At 39.3% G+C, this 17,598-nt stretch overlaps 1 protein-coding gene and 1 pseudogene across 1 annotated transcript; one reads left to right on the top strand and one right to left on the bottom strand.

Annotated features, from left to right (window-relative positions):
- The first annotated feature begins 236 nt into the window (after positions 1–236).
- Positions 237–10,413, top strand: LOC103703570 (dynamin-related protein 1E-like). The gene is made up of 15 exons (XM_008786468.4): positions 237–552; positions 665–728; positions 843–950; positions 4,162–4,263; positions 6,107–6,157; positions 6,255–6,316; positions 7,320–7,410; positions 7,602–7,666; positions 7,823–8,017; positions 8,110–8,229; positions 8,328–8,398; positions 9,160–9,385; positions 9,478–9,528; positions 9,610–9,978; positions 10,057–10,413. The coding sequence occupies exons 1-15, from the start codon at positions 412–414 to the stop codon at positions 10,183–10,185; spliced, it is 1,845 nt and encodes a 614-aa protein (XP_008784690.1). The 5' UTR covers positions 237–411; the 3' UTR covers positions 10,186–10,413.
- Positions 10,414–11,268: 855 nt separating this feature from the next.
- LOC108511159 lies at positions 11,269–14,389 on the bottom strand (annotated as a pseudogene).
- Positions 14,390–17,598: the final 3,209 nt, after the last annotated feature.

The raw sequence follows: 17,598 nt of genomic DNA, 5'->3' as shown, positions 1-17,598 counted from the left end.
GGATTTGGGAACAATCCTTCCCCGGCCCAAAGGCCCAACGTGGAAATTTGAAAACATTTGAAAACACCACCACGTTTGAAACCATTTGACAACATTTGAAAGCCCCGTCCATCCATCCCGAGCCCTCACGGGCGCACCGGCTTATATATTTTAACAGACCGTCGAATTTCCCAAAATCTCCCTCAAATCCAGAAGGTACCGTAAAGAGAAAGGGACATAACGGGAAATACAAGAAGAGAGTGGGAATTAAAGCAATTAGAGATACGAACAGAAACCAACACTTTCCACCACCGGCCACAGCAAGCGACCTTCCACCTGAACGCTCTCTCTCTCTCTCAATCCTTCTTCTCCTTCTCCCCTTTCGAATTCTAGGGTTAGGGCTAGGGTTAGAATTAGGGTTCGGCTTCGGAGATGGCGACAATGGAGAGCTTGATCGGTCTCGTGAACCGGATCCAGAGGGCCTGCACGGTCCTCGGCGACCACGGCGGCGCCGACGGCGCCCTCCCTACGCTCTGGGAGGCGCTCCCTTCCGTCGCCGTCGTCGGAGGACAGGTGCTCTTTGCCTCAGAAATCACTCTCTTCTCAAGTGATCTATAGCGTAGGCACAGATCTTTCTGTTCGTTTTTACTCTTCTGACTTCGATCTTGGTCCGCTTCGAGCTCAGAGCTCTGGGAAATCGTCGGTCTTGGAGAGCATTGTCGGGCGCGATTTCCTTCCACGTGGATCTGGTTAGAGTCCTCGGATCTTGGTTCTCGTGCGCTTCAATTTCTCTCTTTTAATTTTCTAATTACTGATTTAAGTATAAAATTTAAGACGTTATCTTCTTTTTTCCCATGCTGAAGGGATTGTGACGAGGCGGCCTCTGGTGCTCCAGCTACATAAGACGGAGGAAGGGAAGGCGGAGTATGCGGAGTTCCTTCACTTGCCGAAAAGGAGGTTCACTGATTTCTGTGAGTTGTATTCGTTGCTAAGAACTTCTACCTGATTCCTTTTGCTCGAAGAGAAGATTCTGTCAGAGCTGCTTTATAGTTTCTTGATCTTGTTCCCGTTGATATGAATTGCTTATGGGGATATTTCGAAGTGTTTGGCTAGACTTAGACAGTTTTAGGCTTTACATAGATAAAAGTGCGTTTTTTTTTAAAAAAAAACTTTATGGTCTGAGAGAAAGTGCAGCCGCAAAATTGTTGACTGTTTGAATTGATGTGTTTAAATTATTGACTCTCTGAATTGATACAAAGTGGTTGAAGCTCAAAATCCATGCATAAGTGTGAGGCATCTTGTGATATTAGCATGCTTGCAGTTTTTTGATGGTCTTGCTCAACCTTGAGCAGTAGTGCCAGTCTTTTTCTTTCTGGTGCTGCAACTGTAATTCAATAACTTCTTCTGGATGATTACTAATCCAGAAAACGGGTATTCGGTAATTATTGACCAGTTGTTTGTCTTAGAGACTAAATGGATCTGGCTTATAGGAACAGCCATCAGTGATGTGATGTTTAAACGGATTCCAATCAATAGTCATAAGTAGAGGTGACATAAACATTATTCAGAATCATGTGCCATTCTGCATTAGCATGTGGTCTAATGGTTTGGATTCATCAGCTTCATAGCCTTCTTTATTGTGACTTTTTGCATTCTTTCTTAATTTATAAATTATAATCATATAATTTACATTTTTGCATCTTGATTTTGAATTATAGTTGACATTTTCACATTCTTCCTTAGTTTCCTATTCCATTATCGTAATATTTTCATGTTCCTTTGAACACAACTCTTAGTTCTTCTTCTTCTTCTTCTTCTTTTTTCAAGGTCGTACCTCCATATGTGCCTTGTTTGTATTTTTATTCATATCAGTCTATTCATACAATGCTTCAGTTCAATGCTTGCCTAGTTGTATTTCACCAAAGCTTATCCTTTAATTTCAAATTTAGTGCTTTTGCTGCATTAGATGTTTTTGATCTGTTTTCTTTTGGAACCTGATAGAAGTTGAAGTTTTAATGGCATTTGTTATATATACTATGGAGAAGTAGTACCTGGTTTTATCAGAGGATTATAAATCCTTAGGACTTGTCCCACTTTTAGCTACATCAATCCACATCAGTTTATCTTTGCATTGGATAAATCAGGAGATATTGTTTAAGTGCTTGTTTAAATGGGTTGAAGCTGCCGAGGTAGAATGCAAGGTCCTATTTAAGGTGCTCTGTGCCCAGTCTGTGGGGTATCTATGCACCAATTAGTGGGTGTCTAAGCAGCCATCTATGCAATTTTTCAGAGAATTGAACTTACTAAAACAACTGGCCTTCTGAGGGAAAAATGTCTGAAAATTAAATTGATCTCTACAACATTTTGACATGCTAGGTGTTGCTTGTAACACTACCATGTGCACATGCTGCCAAGAGTAATTTGTGACCACTTAAAGGATTGCCTATGTGATTGCCTAAGCTGTCTTTTGGAGCACTAGTCTTACTTAGCAATTGACTTCATGGAGTCAAAGGAAACTTGGTAGCACTACCTGAAGGTGAATGGAGGATCAACCATCTACATGACCTCACATATCTGGTCCTCGAGATGAACATGTAAGGTGTGAGTGCCAACTAGTATAGTTGGTCAAGTCATTGGACTATGGTACCCAGTGACCTGGGTCTGAATCCTACTTGCACTCAAGTGGTTGGGTGGGGGTGGGGCGGTAACACCTTTTATCAAAAAGAAAAGAATATTAAACGTTGTAGACTGATAATTTTTGTTGTCAACATAATGATTGTTTCATAAGTGAAAGTGGCAGACCTATATGCCCAAAAGGCGCGATTCAGCTTATGCTTGGAAAGTACAGCATCGAAGCATATTTTATTAGGTCTATAATAAGCTAGAGTACAGTGAAATACATTCAATGATGAGGAAATACTGATTGGAATAACTGTAGTAGAATGTAGAAAAACGGGGGCTGATCCTTTTTCCCCCTTCTTTTGTTGGTTTATCCATCTAAAATTAATTGAGGTAGTTTTTTTTTGGGGGGGGTGGGGTGGGGTGGGGTGGGGTGGGGTAAGATAGAATAAGAAAAGGGTGACACAAATTCTTGAACCAGATTCAAGAATCTTTTCTTTTACTGATGACAGTAAGAACATCCAGAACTTAAAGCTAAAGGACAAAATAATGTTATGGTTATGCCCAGCCTCTAATGTTTGTTACTGCTTTAGTCAGGTTTTAAAATAACAGCCATGATAATGATATGCTCGTTGTTATAATGGTTTTGGAGACCTCTTATTATGTTACGTTTTTCTGAGTCAGTGTTTACTAATTATTGCTCCTTTCATTTTTGCCACATGTTCTATATGGAAATAGCCAATGCAAAAAGCTAAGGTAAATTTTTGATTGTTCCTATAATTTACCTTCTAGCAGTATTCACATTCATTCTTTTTTTTTTTTTTTGAATCTCTATCATGTCATGAGAACACTACTTTCTCTCTCTTCAATGCCCAATTTACTCTTTTTCTGCCATTGCTTCTAGCTGCTTTAGTATAACCGAGATTCTGTATATTGAGTTTGGATTATGTCCAATTGAATTTGAATAAGTTCAGATCCAACTATGTAGGGCTAGAATTTTACTGATTCCTAATCAAATTAGGTCTACATCTTAGTTTTAATAATAGTCTAGATATTAGGTCTGGATTTCTGGTCTTGCTTAAGTGCAAAACTTCTGGAGCTTGCAACCATGGTATGCCATACCAGTCGATACCGATACATACCAATCGTACTGTACTGTGTTGATGCCTAACTGATATGTGATATGGGAGGCGTATCGGCTGTTGGAACACCGAACCAACCTGGATATTGGGCTTACTGATATTGTATTAGGATGGTACCCATATGGGGTTCGGTATTGAGATGGCTAATCTTTCTTGCAATGTCATTGATCTTCTTAACTCACTTGCAGCTTTAAACATAACATGTGACTTGCATGAACATTTAAAATATCTCGCCCTTTGGACTGCTAAATTTCATGGTATGGTTCTAATTATATGTAAGTTGATGAGAAATTTGGGCTAATTCCAAATGTGCGGCCAAGAGCACAATATGAATTATTTTAACATTATCTGCAATTCTTGTTTTCCCTTAATAAATCATATGTAAATCAAATTGTCTTCTAATATTTACTTTTTTTTGTAGCTCTTGTGCGCAAGGAAATTCAAGATGAAACTGATAGACTTACAGGCAAAACGAAACAAATTTCTCCTATTCCCATTCATCTCAGCATTTATTCACCAAATGGTATAGACATTGTCGAATATTTTCTTTTACTTTATCGGTACGTACCTTTTGGTTAGCAATGTATATGATATAATGCTCATGTGAACCATGACCTTATTGGGCATACAGTCTGAACTCATGCGAACCAGGAGCAACATTTCAATATTAAAATGAATATGTTTAAGTTTTTTTTTCCTTTTTTTTTGATTTCCAGGTGTACTTTCCTCAATTTTGGACAATCTTCTGACAGTGTTATTATTTGCACTATAGCATTGTTTCATTAATCATGTTTAACTTAAATAATGTGATAAGGTATTGTTTTCTGCATCGATTAACTTGGCTAAGATTAAGATGTCATATAATTATTTATAAACTCTTTGGGACATTGGCTAGGAACTGATGCTTTTCTTGAAGTATATATATTAATTGTGGTTGGAAAGCTCTTATCCTTACTTTTCATTACTTGCAAGATTCATTTGGTTCGCGGGAAGAATTTCTCATCACTAGAATATTTCTTCTGAGAAGCTAATGCCTGGGTATAAGATTCGAGTGGCTTATGTTTGGTTGAGCATCAAATTTCCTGTGAAAGTTGTGTAAATATCTGTTATATCCTTAATAAAGGAAAGATCTTACCCCATTCTATTTAAAAGCTTAAGGGCACATTTAGAAAAAAAAATAACTCAATTCCCAATCGGTGGGAATTGGACTTTTCTATGTCTCACATGGGTTTTTCTTTTTCTGAAACGCGGAAACTATATTCCCATAGTAATGCTATTTTTCCATCTTTCTCTTTTGAAAACTCAAACCAAACATGAGGCCTTTCTCCATTTTCTCGTTGACCATGCTTTCCCCCCTCCTCTTCCTGCAACCAAATGAGTCTGCAATTATTTGTTTTCAGCTGTTGGATTGATGTTGTAGAAGCTTTTGGTGAAGCTTTCTTATGTTGTAAATATTTTAGGTGTTTTATGCATGTAATGTTGCAGTAGTTCTTCAATTGGCATATGTATGGTGCTTATCAAGAAAGAGAGGAACAACCATAGGGAACAGAGTTGTGCAATTGCACTTTTCATGCTTCAGAATTGAGAGAAGATGCAAGCAATCAGTGATTCAATTTCTGCTGGCTTAGTGAAAGCATTCAAAGCTATCTACTAGACTGTTACCACATTAATCATATGAAGATCCTGCATACCAGCCTGGCTACCAATAATTCTAGCAATAGTCATTGTTGAACATTTTGTAGTATTCTTAGCATGAGTGAGTTGCATGTTGAAGTTGAACTGGATGTCCCTGTGTCCATAGTATGCCGTACTGGTCTGAACCTAGCAGTACAGACTGTACCGTACTAATTCGGTACTGGTACCCGATACAGGTGGTGTAACGAGCGTTGGTACGCCAAAAAAATTTCATATACAATACAAAAAAAATTCATATCGTACTGTACAGATACTGTGCTAGTGTGTTACCGGTATGGGTCCGGTACCGAGACGGCGAACCTTGCCAGTGTCCCTCTTTGTGAGTAACTAATTTCTTTGGTAATTACTAAACTAAGTTTGTTACCTTTCCTTACAAACTAAAACAGCTATAATTAACTAGGAATTGCTCAAATCTCAATCTCATGATTTTTATATTGCCAACTTGACTGAAGTAGATCTTGATCATTGAATGCTGCAGATATTCTGTGCATACTGTTGATTTTGTTCCTTGTATCTATGCATTAGGTTTTTCTGCTTGATGATAAATCTTTGTAGTATGTTTTATCTTTGTTATGTTTTATGCATGTTCAGATCTCTGGGTCTGTTATAGATTTTTTGGTCCATATATGTCAGATCTTGGCAGTATTTAATGATTAGTTTGATTGTGGCAGTTGTGAACCTTACACTGATTGATCTACCTGGTCTGACAAAGGTTGCTGTAGGTACATACTATATATACTTGTGGCTTAGCTATGTCTTTAATGTATAAAAAAACTTAATTTTTTCAGTAGTCAATATGGATAATGTTGTCTTTTGCAGAGGGGCAACCTGAAAGCATTGTTCAAGAGATTGAAAATATGGTTCGCTTATATGTTGAGAAGGTATGTCATATCACCAGAAGATGCATGATATAACATGTATAATTCCCATTGGAAAAAGTACAAATAGTAATTTTTAGGTTGTTTGAGTTATGCTTCTGTTGTCAGGACTGTGACGTTCTACTTAGCTAATTAACTAATGCACCTTGTGCACAAAAGTAGAAGTTTTATCAACTTGGTCATTATTATATTGCTTCTTTGCCTCTAAGAGTAATTCATTTTCTGGTTTTTGACAGCCATGAGGGATTCAAAAAAAAATCATGTGTTGTTGGTGGCACATTCATCTGCATTTGCAGTCAGCTTTTTCTTTATTTTTTTGAACTAAGCTATCCGAGTCATATATTAACTAAGTCCCCAAATTGACAAGATAACACTTCATGACTACATACTATAATGGATTTTTATACATGGATACATTCATAGATTTAATATTATGTACATATCTATTTTTTTATTGGGTTGTTAAGGGAAGCGGGATGGGTAGGTAGAAGTGGTTTTGTGGTTTTTGTTGCCCTGAACTTGTTTTCTAGCCAAGAAACCTTGTATCTGTCCGGCTTAGTGACGAGGCACAAGAATCAATTAAAATTTCTGACTTCAGTGGTTGTACCTTTGCAATAGAAATCCTGAATTATGTTAATGGATAATTTTCATAATTCATATCTTGTTAATATCTGTCTGTTTTGATTGATAATGACAGGCTATCATGTTTATCATCACGGATAAGATTGTAAAGATTTATCTATTTTTTTTTATCATGTATAGTGAAAGAAATGCAGCATTATATACATAACAGCTTGTCTTTTCGCTTAACTGTTTGTGTAATGTAAAATCATATTTCCTAAGTTATTACCCTCAATATGGATAAACATATTCTGAAATATCGGACTTCATTTATTAATGAAAACTTTGCATGTTTGGTATCATTTGAGTTTTGAATGATTTCTCTTTCTTAAATAATGCAAAATATGATTACTTTACATAATATTGTATTTGTTTTCTTTTGCAGCCCAATTGCATTATACTGGCAATATCTCCTGCCAATCAAGACATTGCAACATCTGACGCCATTAAACTTGCCCGGGAAGTAGATCCGACAGGTACAATGCAACATTTAACAGCAAAAACGGTAAATTCAGTATCAAATATGATGCTGATCATGATGCTATTACTATTATTTTTGTAATTGGCACATTTGATGATGATAATACATTTTTATGGTGTGTGGAAATCATTTTGTGAAAAGTCAGTCTTTCTCTTCCGTAATGGGCTTCATTTGAACTTTGGTTAGGTGAAAGAACTTTTGGAGTGTTGACAAAGCTTGATCTGATGGATAAGGGGACAAATGCACTTGATGTAGGTTTAATTTCCTTGTGCTCAATTGAGAACATTTAAAAATTGAGAACGTTTAAAAATTGAGAAAATAAATTTGAATAGAGCTTCTCGATGGTTTTTCCTGTAAACCTTAACATGTGTTTACCATTGCTAATCCCATTATTGCTTGCTTTAAAGGTTCTTGAAGGAAGATCCTATAGGCTGCAGCACCCTTGGGTTGGTATTGTTAACCGTTCGCAAGCAGATATTAATAAGAACGTCAACATGATAGTCGCCAGGCGAAGGGAAAAGGAGTACTTTGCAACTAGTCCTGACTACTCACACTTGGCCAGTAAAATGGGTTCAGAGTATCTTGCTAAACTTCTTTCAAAGGTAACATATTTTGGCTTGTTCACTTTGACAGGTGTATGTTTGTTTGAGATCTTGGAGAGTGCATCATTCTTAATTATGGACTTGAATTTCAGCATCTGGAGTCTGCAATCAGGGCACGTATTCCAAGTATCACATCCTTGATAAATAAAAGCATTGATGAACTAGAATCAGAGATGGACCATCTTGGTAGACCCATTGCCGTTGATGCAGGGGTGAGGCATTTATATGCATATGAATTATTGGAGTTTGGAAATTTGATGAAGTTAAAATATTATTATTGGAATTATACACATTTATGTTTTTTCTTCAGGCTCAATTGTACACCATATTGGAACTTTGTCGTGCATTTGACAAAATATTCAAAGAGCATCTAGATGGAGGGTAATGACCTTAAATTTGTTTATTCTTTTCTCTGACATTTGGCTTTAACGAGCTTTTGCCATGCAAGTCTTACACAAACGTATTGTGCATGTCGTGCTCTGTAGTTGTGTTTGGACTCTGTCCTGACTACACGGTTTGACACATGATATGGGCACACGGATGTGGTTCACATGTCTAGATGGAGGGATGGAGGAAGAACTGATCATGCTACTCATGATTCACAATGTTTGAAGCAAGCTAATTGCTTGCTTTAGTTTCATTATTGGGCAGGTGCTGCATTTCTTTGAAATGCTTAGATTGACATGTTTTGGTTGCCAAGACAATGTATGGATCCTAGGATGATGTTTGCTTGATTGGTTGTTAGGGAAGCTGCATTACAGTATTTGTGGATTTACAAAATCAAATTGTAAACCTCGATAATAGAGAAGGTTTCTCGAAAGAAAAAAAACAATTTATATGTTTTACTGTTGAAATTCATGTAAGTCATGATTTATATGTTGAACCATTCAACCTCAAACCATATAGAAGGGTTTGCTCCAGCCAGCGGCCATCATATCCCATGCCATCAACACTTAAATCCTTGTGCAAGAGCCAAAAGAAAAAAAGAAAAAAAAAATCTTTGCTTTAAAATGTGAAATTAGTTGATTTTTTCAGAATTCACTAAATATTGTTTTATTGTTTGTGTGATAATCATCAATACTTGATAGTCAAAAAATACAACTTATGATTGGCTTCTGAGATGTATGCAATACAAATCACAGGCGACCAGGTGGTGATAGAATATATGGAGTTTTTGACAATCAACTCCCTGTTGCCCTTAAGAAACTTCCATTTGACCGGTATCTTTCTATTCAAAATGTGAAGAAAGTGGTCTCAGAAGCAGATGGTTATCAGCCACATCTAATTGCTCCTGAGCAAGGTTACCGTCGCCTAATTGAGAGTGCACTCAGTTATTTTCGTGGCCCAGCAGAAGCATCAGTGGATGCTGTAAGATGCATCAGTTCTACAATTTCTGTATGATTTTGTCTTGTACTCAGGTTAGGAATTGATTCTAGCTGCATTCCTGATTCTTATTGCAGGTGCACTATGTGTTGAAGGAGTTGGTAAGGAAGTCAATAGGAGAGACCCAGGTCAGTGCTAAGCATTTTTATTCAACCATCTTGATCATTGTCACTCTGAAAAACATGTCACACTAATTCTTTAAATACCAGGAGTTGAAAAGGTTTCCCACTCTCCAAAGTGAACTAGCAGCTGCGTCTTATGAAGCCTTGGAAAGATTCCGTGAAGATAGCCATAAAACAGTGTTGCGGTTGGTTGACATGGAGTCGTCATATTTAACAGTAGATTTCTTCCGGAAGCTCCCACAGGAAGTGGAGAAGGGAGGGAATCCTACGGGACCCACTGTTGATCGATACACTGATGGACATTTCAGGAGGATAGCATCAAATGTTTCCTCCTACATAGGGATGGTGTCAGAAATGCTCAAGAACTCCATTCCAAAGGCAGCGGTCTATTGTCAAGTTCGAGAAGCTAAGCGATCTTTGCTCAATCATTTCTATACAGTAGTGGGGAAAAAAGAGGTTCTCTTCCATGCTTGCCTGTATGTACAGCCACTTCCTTCACTTCAATTGGCATAATTACTATGCTCTTTTATGCAGGGCAAGCAGCTTGCACAGCTATTGGATGAGGATCCAGCATTGATGGAGCGCCGGCTGCAATGTGCTAAGAGGCTTGAATTGTATAAGTCTGCAAGGGATGAAATTGAGGCAGTATCGTGGGCCAGATGAGGATGAGTCAATGGTGTAACATTTGCCTTATATTGTATAATTGGGGTAGTGCAAGTGGAGATTTTATTCAAAACCTTTCTTTGTCTATTACTGGTTTTGTTACATACATGCTGTGCAATTTCATATATCATTTCTTTGCCAATCAGTGTTATATTGCCCATCCTACATTTTCCTTATGTGACAGAAAGCTTGTATATTATATGACAAAACATTCTATTTTGATTCCTGGATTGAAGGGTAGCATTCTACTTATGGAAGCATTCACAAAAGGCTAGCAAAGGATTCAGATTATTAAAAATGGAAAGATAAAAAACGATATAAATTAACCAATTTGTCGATATATAGGCATGCAAGGGCAAAAATAGCAAATGATAAGTGTGGCTGCTATTCATGGGTGATCGCTTATAATTAATTTGATTACTTCAGAATAGTTTGGGGATCTAATTGACCAGCATGGGTAGAATCATTCTTTACTAGCATGTGCATATAAATGCATGAAGCAAGTTTGTTTTGGCGTCCATGTTTAATTTTGCTGTGTGAGAATCTGGGGTGCTTGACGGTTAACAATGGTTGTCTTGGGTGGAGCATGGACATGTGCATGCACCAGCAGTTGAAGCAGGCACTCTTATTTCTGAAGTTATCAGGTGATATTGAGATTGCAACTCGTTATTATAAATGGCTTGTGACTTGACATTTACTTGGATGCAGATAACCGTATTCAAAGGAAGAGAGAAGTATGGGGAACTGATAACTGATACCTTTCTGGTAAAGACCTCGACTTTTTATTGCACCCGTCTGGAGACAAATAAGCCCCCATGCTATGACCTCATCCCCCAGTAAGTCTCCCTGATTTCTTTGGAGAGAGAGCAGCCAGGTTGACTTTCGACGTCGTGTCATCTCACATTTGATCAAGTAATTTCTCAGGAAAGGAAGAGAGAAGCATGAAGGATTGGTGTAGGTAATTTGCTCTTTACTCTTGAAACTTTGTGATGCTAAAATCGATGATAAAATGATGACCTGCAGCGTCTTGAAAATCTTGAGATTGTAAATTATCTCATTCTTTCAGTTCTTCTATTGTCATTCTTTTGCCCATTCTTCATGGCTTCCCACAGCATTGGAGGTACATGATGAATAATATTGTAGGTTGGTGGCTAAAATTGTTTGATATAGCTCTAAATACTTTTCCAACATGCATATATCCATTTTGAGAGATATAGCAAGCAATCACAAATTAAAAGACATTCCACAGGATACAAGAAAGAATTTTAAAATATACATGAAAAATGAACCTATTAATGCTTATGGCCAGTGGAGTGCACTATTTTTTTTTTTAAACAGTAGTCAAGTGCATAAGTATACCACCTTAACTCTTAAGTATTAACCATTCTCTTAGTTGCTGATGCTCTCTCCAACTCTTCCGTGCTGCCAAGATCTTTGAATCTTCTTAATCTTTGATGAGGAAGGTGGCTTCTGCATGCATTAGTAACTGCTTCGGGTTTCTTGTTGTCAGACTTACTACAGGCATCCCAGTCACCACATCAGCTTTTATCCCTGATGCAGAATCCTTCCAAAAGGGAAGAGTGGAGAGAGCATCCTATTCTTCATAGCTTCCCACAGCATTGGAGGTACAACATGAATAATATTGTAGGTTGGTGGCTAAAATTGTTTGATATAGCTCTAAATACTTTTCCAACATGCATATATCCATTTTGAGAGATATAGCAAGCAATCACAAATTAAAAGACAGTTCATAGGATAAAAGAAAGAATTTTAAAATATACATGAAAAATGAACCTATTAATGCTTATGGCCAGTGGAGTGCACTATTTTTTTTTTTAAACAGTAGTCAAGTGCATAAGTATACCACCTTAACTCTTAAGTATTACCCATTCTCTTAGTTGCTGATGCTCTCTCCAACTCTTCCAGTGCTGCCAAGATCTTTGAATCTTCTTAATCTTTGATGAGGAAGGTGGCTCCTGCATGCATTAGTAACTGTTTCGGGTTTCTTGTTGTCAGACTTACTACAGGCATCCCAGTCACCACATCAGCTTTTATCCCTGATGGAGAATCCTTCCAAAAGGGAAGAGTGCGATATTTTAAGCAGGAGAATGAACAAAAATCGTGAACAATTATTAGTACTCAACTACTCATGATAACAGCCCAAGTAGGAAGACAAACCTCAAACACAAAGGTGTTCAGGGGATACCTGGAGATCCTCGAAAGTCTTTTAAAGTATGGAACAGGAAATGGTATGGCTCGATCAAATTCGCTTCCAAGCACCACAAGTTGGAAGAATTCATGAGATCAAGCATTGAGATGTTCCTTTGCTCTGACAGCATCTAGGGTTCCTTGGACAATGTGATATCTCACACCGGTAAATCCTTAACCCTTCTCCTCATACTAATACTCCTCATACTAATACTATAGAATATTCTTGTAAATTATGATTGTAGTATGCTTCAAGCCATGATCCTCAATCCAATTGCATAGATAGTGGAGGCCATTGACTGCCTTCAACTGCCGAGATGCCAACCTGTATGTTTCACTACTTCAGTTCTCAGAGGGCAAACTGTATTGGGAGAAATAATCTCCACTGAATTGCCTTCAGTTTTGTCATCCATGAAATTCTTGGCCTTTTCATGATCCCAGTCAGGAAATAAACTGCCAAGATCTACATTGTGCTTGCTACCGATGTTCTAGACATAAAGGTCCTTGGTTATGGGGACATTGCGATTCAAACCAATCTCCAAGCAATTGAATTCTTTGTTACAAACTGCAGGTTCCTATGAATTGCCTGCACTATAAAGAGCAAAAGCGCATGCATGTGATTGCTAAGTTGCACATAAAAAGGAGCCCATACCTCTTGCAGCATCGCATGGAATGCATGGTAATGAATAGGATCTGAGTCGGCATAGGGTGCCATTGACATCAAATGGTTTAGCTTCAAATGCAGCAAGCTCAGACTATGAACATTTGCTGCAAATAATAATAATAATAATAAGTACAATACTTTGTGCAATTGGAGAAGAGGCCAGTAGATTATCACTTCCACGAGCCAGGAGATTCTCTTCTGGATAACAATTTCAGCAATCAAAACAAGACAAGTTGATTCTAATATTAAGAGACTAGTGCACAGTCACTTCAATTGTTCATTAGCTCACTGTTTCGAATGCAATTTTCTTTAGAACTATAACCAAGAAGGAATGAACTGGTGCTACTTCTATTATCGGATTGCTCGAGGAGTCTGATCAATAAGTGTTTAAGCAAATCTGAGTACGGTTCAGTTTAAAGTTTTGACTACCTGGTGACTGATGTCTACCTCTTTTGCTTGGTCTGTGCTTTTGTAGCCGGTCCAGCATTGGCGGTAGAATTCAACCAAGGCTAAACTGGGAACATCTCATCTGTCATCTGTCACGCCCCGGATCCGGATCCGTGACACGGCCGTGCTATTGCCGACTACTACCCGCAATAGCACGCAGCCTCATACCTGGGTAATAGGGTAGTCAAACCAACCGAATCTTTTCATATGAAAGCATTCTTAGTACAACATGCTGGTCAGTACCCAAATACAGAGCTTCTACATAGTTTATGTACACAAAAGTATACTTGCTTTACCCCAGAAGCCCTGATACCAAATTAACGTGTCTCTGGCAGCTATCAGTGGTGAGGATCTGAAAGAAAAAGTAAATGAACGGATATGAGCTACACGGCTCAGTAAGTAATCATACATAATCTTACCGGATCGAACATAACGGTAACCATGTTTATGCAGGGTTTGAGAAGCTGACATGCATATTTATCTAATCATCTTCATGGCATAATATGTATGCAATTTAAAGGAGATATCGGTTATAGCAAAATACAACATTTCATAACGATATATTCAAAACCCGTTGTAAAACAATGTATGCTTTGGTCAGGCACGTTCATAAATGTCACGGCCCGCCTGCACAGGGCACGTGACTATCGGGCCCACATGAGGAGGAAACACGGGGCTCCCCTGCCAGATGTTGGCCGGTTCCGGGGCTTCACGCAAGCGTCCTTCACCCCTCACCGATTTTGCTTCTCCCCAAAAATACATCTGCAGGATTTGGAAGCACCCGCCTCATATACCCAATCTCTGAAACGAGCCTCATGACCATGCTTCAAATATCATTTTCATAAATATGCATATGAAACCGTGCCCCCGGCATACCGTGGTCATGCTCTTAAATACTACTAAATCAATAAAATATCCATGCTGAGTAAATAAAACAGTATCCTACAATGTCAAGGAATCATGTAATATGCACATGTAGGAAAAATCGTGCCACCGGCATACCGTGGTCCTTTTTCTCTTGGATGCTACTGCGAAGTCAGACTCGACCACTGGCGGGGCCAGCTCAGTTACTATTCAGCCACTGGCGGGCAGGCTCAGTTACTATTCAGCCACTGGCGGGGCAAGCTCAGTTACTATTCAGCCACTGGCGGGGCAGGCCCAATTCCAATTCAGCCACTGGCGGGGCGGCTCAGTTACTATTCAGCCACTGGCGGGGCAGCTCAGTTACTATTCAGCCACTGGCGGCTCAGTCATTCACAGTAGCATCTTTGAGCCCATTATAGTGCCTCTGGGCTAGCTAAGGCTTTACAAACTTACATGCATGATTAAAATATCAGTATCATCATGTCACATACATAGCCATAGCTTCTGGGATCATGCAAGTTACTTATGCATTGTAACATATCATGCATGAAACATATATACTTAAAATAAATGCTTAGGAAAACATTAATAACATGACATGATCCATAACAGGATTAGGACAGGTTACTTACTTTCTTCACAAATCATGTATACAATTCAAATTGTATGAAAAACACTGGTTCATCTTATAAAACGTAATACAAGATCCACGATAAGATTAAGACAGATTACTTACATCAATTCGCTTTCCAAATTGCTCAAGTCCAGGTGACAAATCCTTAATCACCTAAAACAACATAATAGGGATTACATTATTCCCTATTTATTTATTATAAAATCTCTTAGTTCATCATATTATGAATTTACTTGCTTGGATCCCATCCAAGGATTTAGCCCAAGTCCAATTTACCCAATTTGGAACCTTTGGGCTCGATTTAAAACCAGATGGGGTTCATATAGGTCAATTAGGCTTAACGGGTTTCGGACCCGAACCCAGATCTAACCCGATAGGATCTTTTCTTTTTCTTTTCTTTCTTTTTTATTTTTTTTTCTTTTCTTTTCTTTTTCTTTTTCTTTTTCTTTCTTTTTCTTCACTGTTTCTTTTCTTCTCCTTTCCGAAGCTTCCTCCCCTCCTCCTCTCTTTCCTTCCTTCTCTCCCGATCTCCCCCTTCCTCTCTTCTCCGACGATGGCAGGACGGCGAGCGGAGGGGAGGATGGCGAGCGGAGAGAGACGGCCCACGACCGGCGGCGTCCGCGGCCAAGCCCCGCGGCATCCCCGGCCGAGCCCGCGGCCGAGCTCTTGGCTTCCCCGGCCGAGCCCGCGGCCGAGCTCTCGGCTTCCCCGGCCGAGCCCGCACCGGCGACGCTCACGGCCGTACACGGCAAGTCCCCTCCTCCTCTCCTTTCTCTCTCTCTCCTTGGTTCCGATCGGAAGCCCTAGCCATTTCGGCCGGTCCTCCGGTCTTCTTCTTCTCCTCCGGCCGGATCTACGGCCTCTTCCTCCTCTCTCTTTCTTTCTTTCTTTCTTTTCTTTGGTCCTTCCCCTCCGGCACCACCCCATATTCTCTCTCTCTCTTACTCCCAAACCCTCTCTCTTCCTCTCTCCATTTTCCCCTGTGAAGGAAGAAGGGGGGTTTGGGAGGGCCGAGCCACAGTCGGCAGTGCCACCGCCGAGCTCGCGGCGTCCACGGCCGCGCCTGCGGCTGAGCCCACGGCCGCGCCTGCGGCTGATCCCGTCGGCGCGGGCGTCGGCTGCTGGCAGACCAAGGGAGCGGCCGCACGCGGTGAGCCCTGTTTCTTCCCCTTTCTTTTCTGTCTTTGTTTCTTTCTTTATTATCTTGAATAAATCAGGAGGAGAGAAGGCAGGGGGCTTACCTAGCTTTTGGAAGAAGTCACGAGCCTCTCCTCCGGCGACGGAAGTAGGTTGGCAAACCCTCTCTCTCTTTCTCTCGTTCGGTGTTTAGGGGGGTCTGTGATTTGGGGTTGCCGGCAGAGGCTTAATTGATTATTTAGAGGATGAAACCCCCCTCTGAGAGGTCCCATCCTCTCCTTTCCTCCATACCTCGGGACTGGCCGCCGCCCCCCCTTGTCTCCGGCGCGCCGGCAGCGGCTGTCAGCAGGGGTGAGGGTCACCCCTCCCTGTCGGTCTTATCCCTTCGTTTTTATTTCTTTTTTTTTTTTTAAATATGATAACAGCACTGCCCACAGTGAAATTTGGGCCCAACCCTTAACTGGGCCCATTTCTTATTGGGCCTAGTAGGTTCTGGGCCCGGACATTACATCCTACCCCCCTTAAAATAAATTTCGTCCTCGAAATTAAACATACCTTAGGTTCTGTTTTTTTTTTTTAAAAGTAGTCAACCATTGAGTCATCCTCGAGATCTCATTTAGTCTCTCTCTTAAAATGCTTGCTGATAAGATTTTGGCAAAATCATGGCACCTCAAAACTTGATCCAAGATCAAAAATCGATGATCTATTAATTCATGTCTCAAGATGCTAAGAATTTCTTAGCATGTCATAAAACTGGAGAATCAAAGGTAGCACAGCGATATCCCAAAAAAAAATCCGATCATTTTCAGCAACTTCATTCATATAAAATGAGCCAAAAATATTCTTCAAGATTGGAAATTATTCCAGAATTTACTAAATGACTTCCAATCAAAATACCAATCTTGCATTGTAATTTGAAAAGATCTAATATGTCACATTCCAAGTAAACAAAGGGGAAACTCTTAGATCTCATTTCTCAAATATACTTTCTTTCTATATAATAGTTGCCTGCATAATTTGTCATACAGATTTTATCCTCGAAGAATATTAAAAATATCTTTCCTTGTCCAAGCCTGAAACAACTTATGAATAAACCCTATCCTGCCATCAAAATAATTAACTTCAAACTAGAAGTATCATCCACAGTACCAGGTATCAAGTTAAACTTCCAAAAATCACCTATATACTTTAATATTCCATAGCTAGTACTCCACTTAATATCAGTCAAAATATACTTTAATCATAATCCAAAATACAAATTACTCCATCGAGAAATCTCCAAACTAGCTTTTTCTTATTTTGGCATGGCTCGCTACCATTCTGTCTGAAAACACCAAAATTTTTGGTAGTCTTAAATCTTGAATTCTGATACCATACCTGTCATAACCATGCCCCTAGAATGGCTTTGTATTAGCCCTAGCTTCTTTCTTTTTGTTGCTCATTATCACCTATCAAAATA

Source organism: Phoenix dactylifera, chromosome 2 (genome assembly GCF_009389715.1).
Source record: "Phoenix dactylifera cultivar Barhee BC4 chromosome 2, palm_55x_up_171113_PBpolish2nd_filt_p, whole genome shotgun sequence".
In the NCBI taxonomy this organism is placed as follows: domain Eukaryota; kingdom Viridiplantae; phylum Streptophyta; class Magnoliopsida; order Arecales; family Arecaceae; genus Phoenix; species Phoenix dactylifera.
Note: the sequence above shows the minus strand (reverse complement) of the source record. Positions and strands in the feature narration are given on the sequence as shown.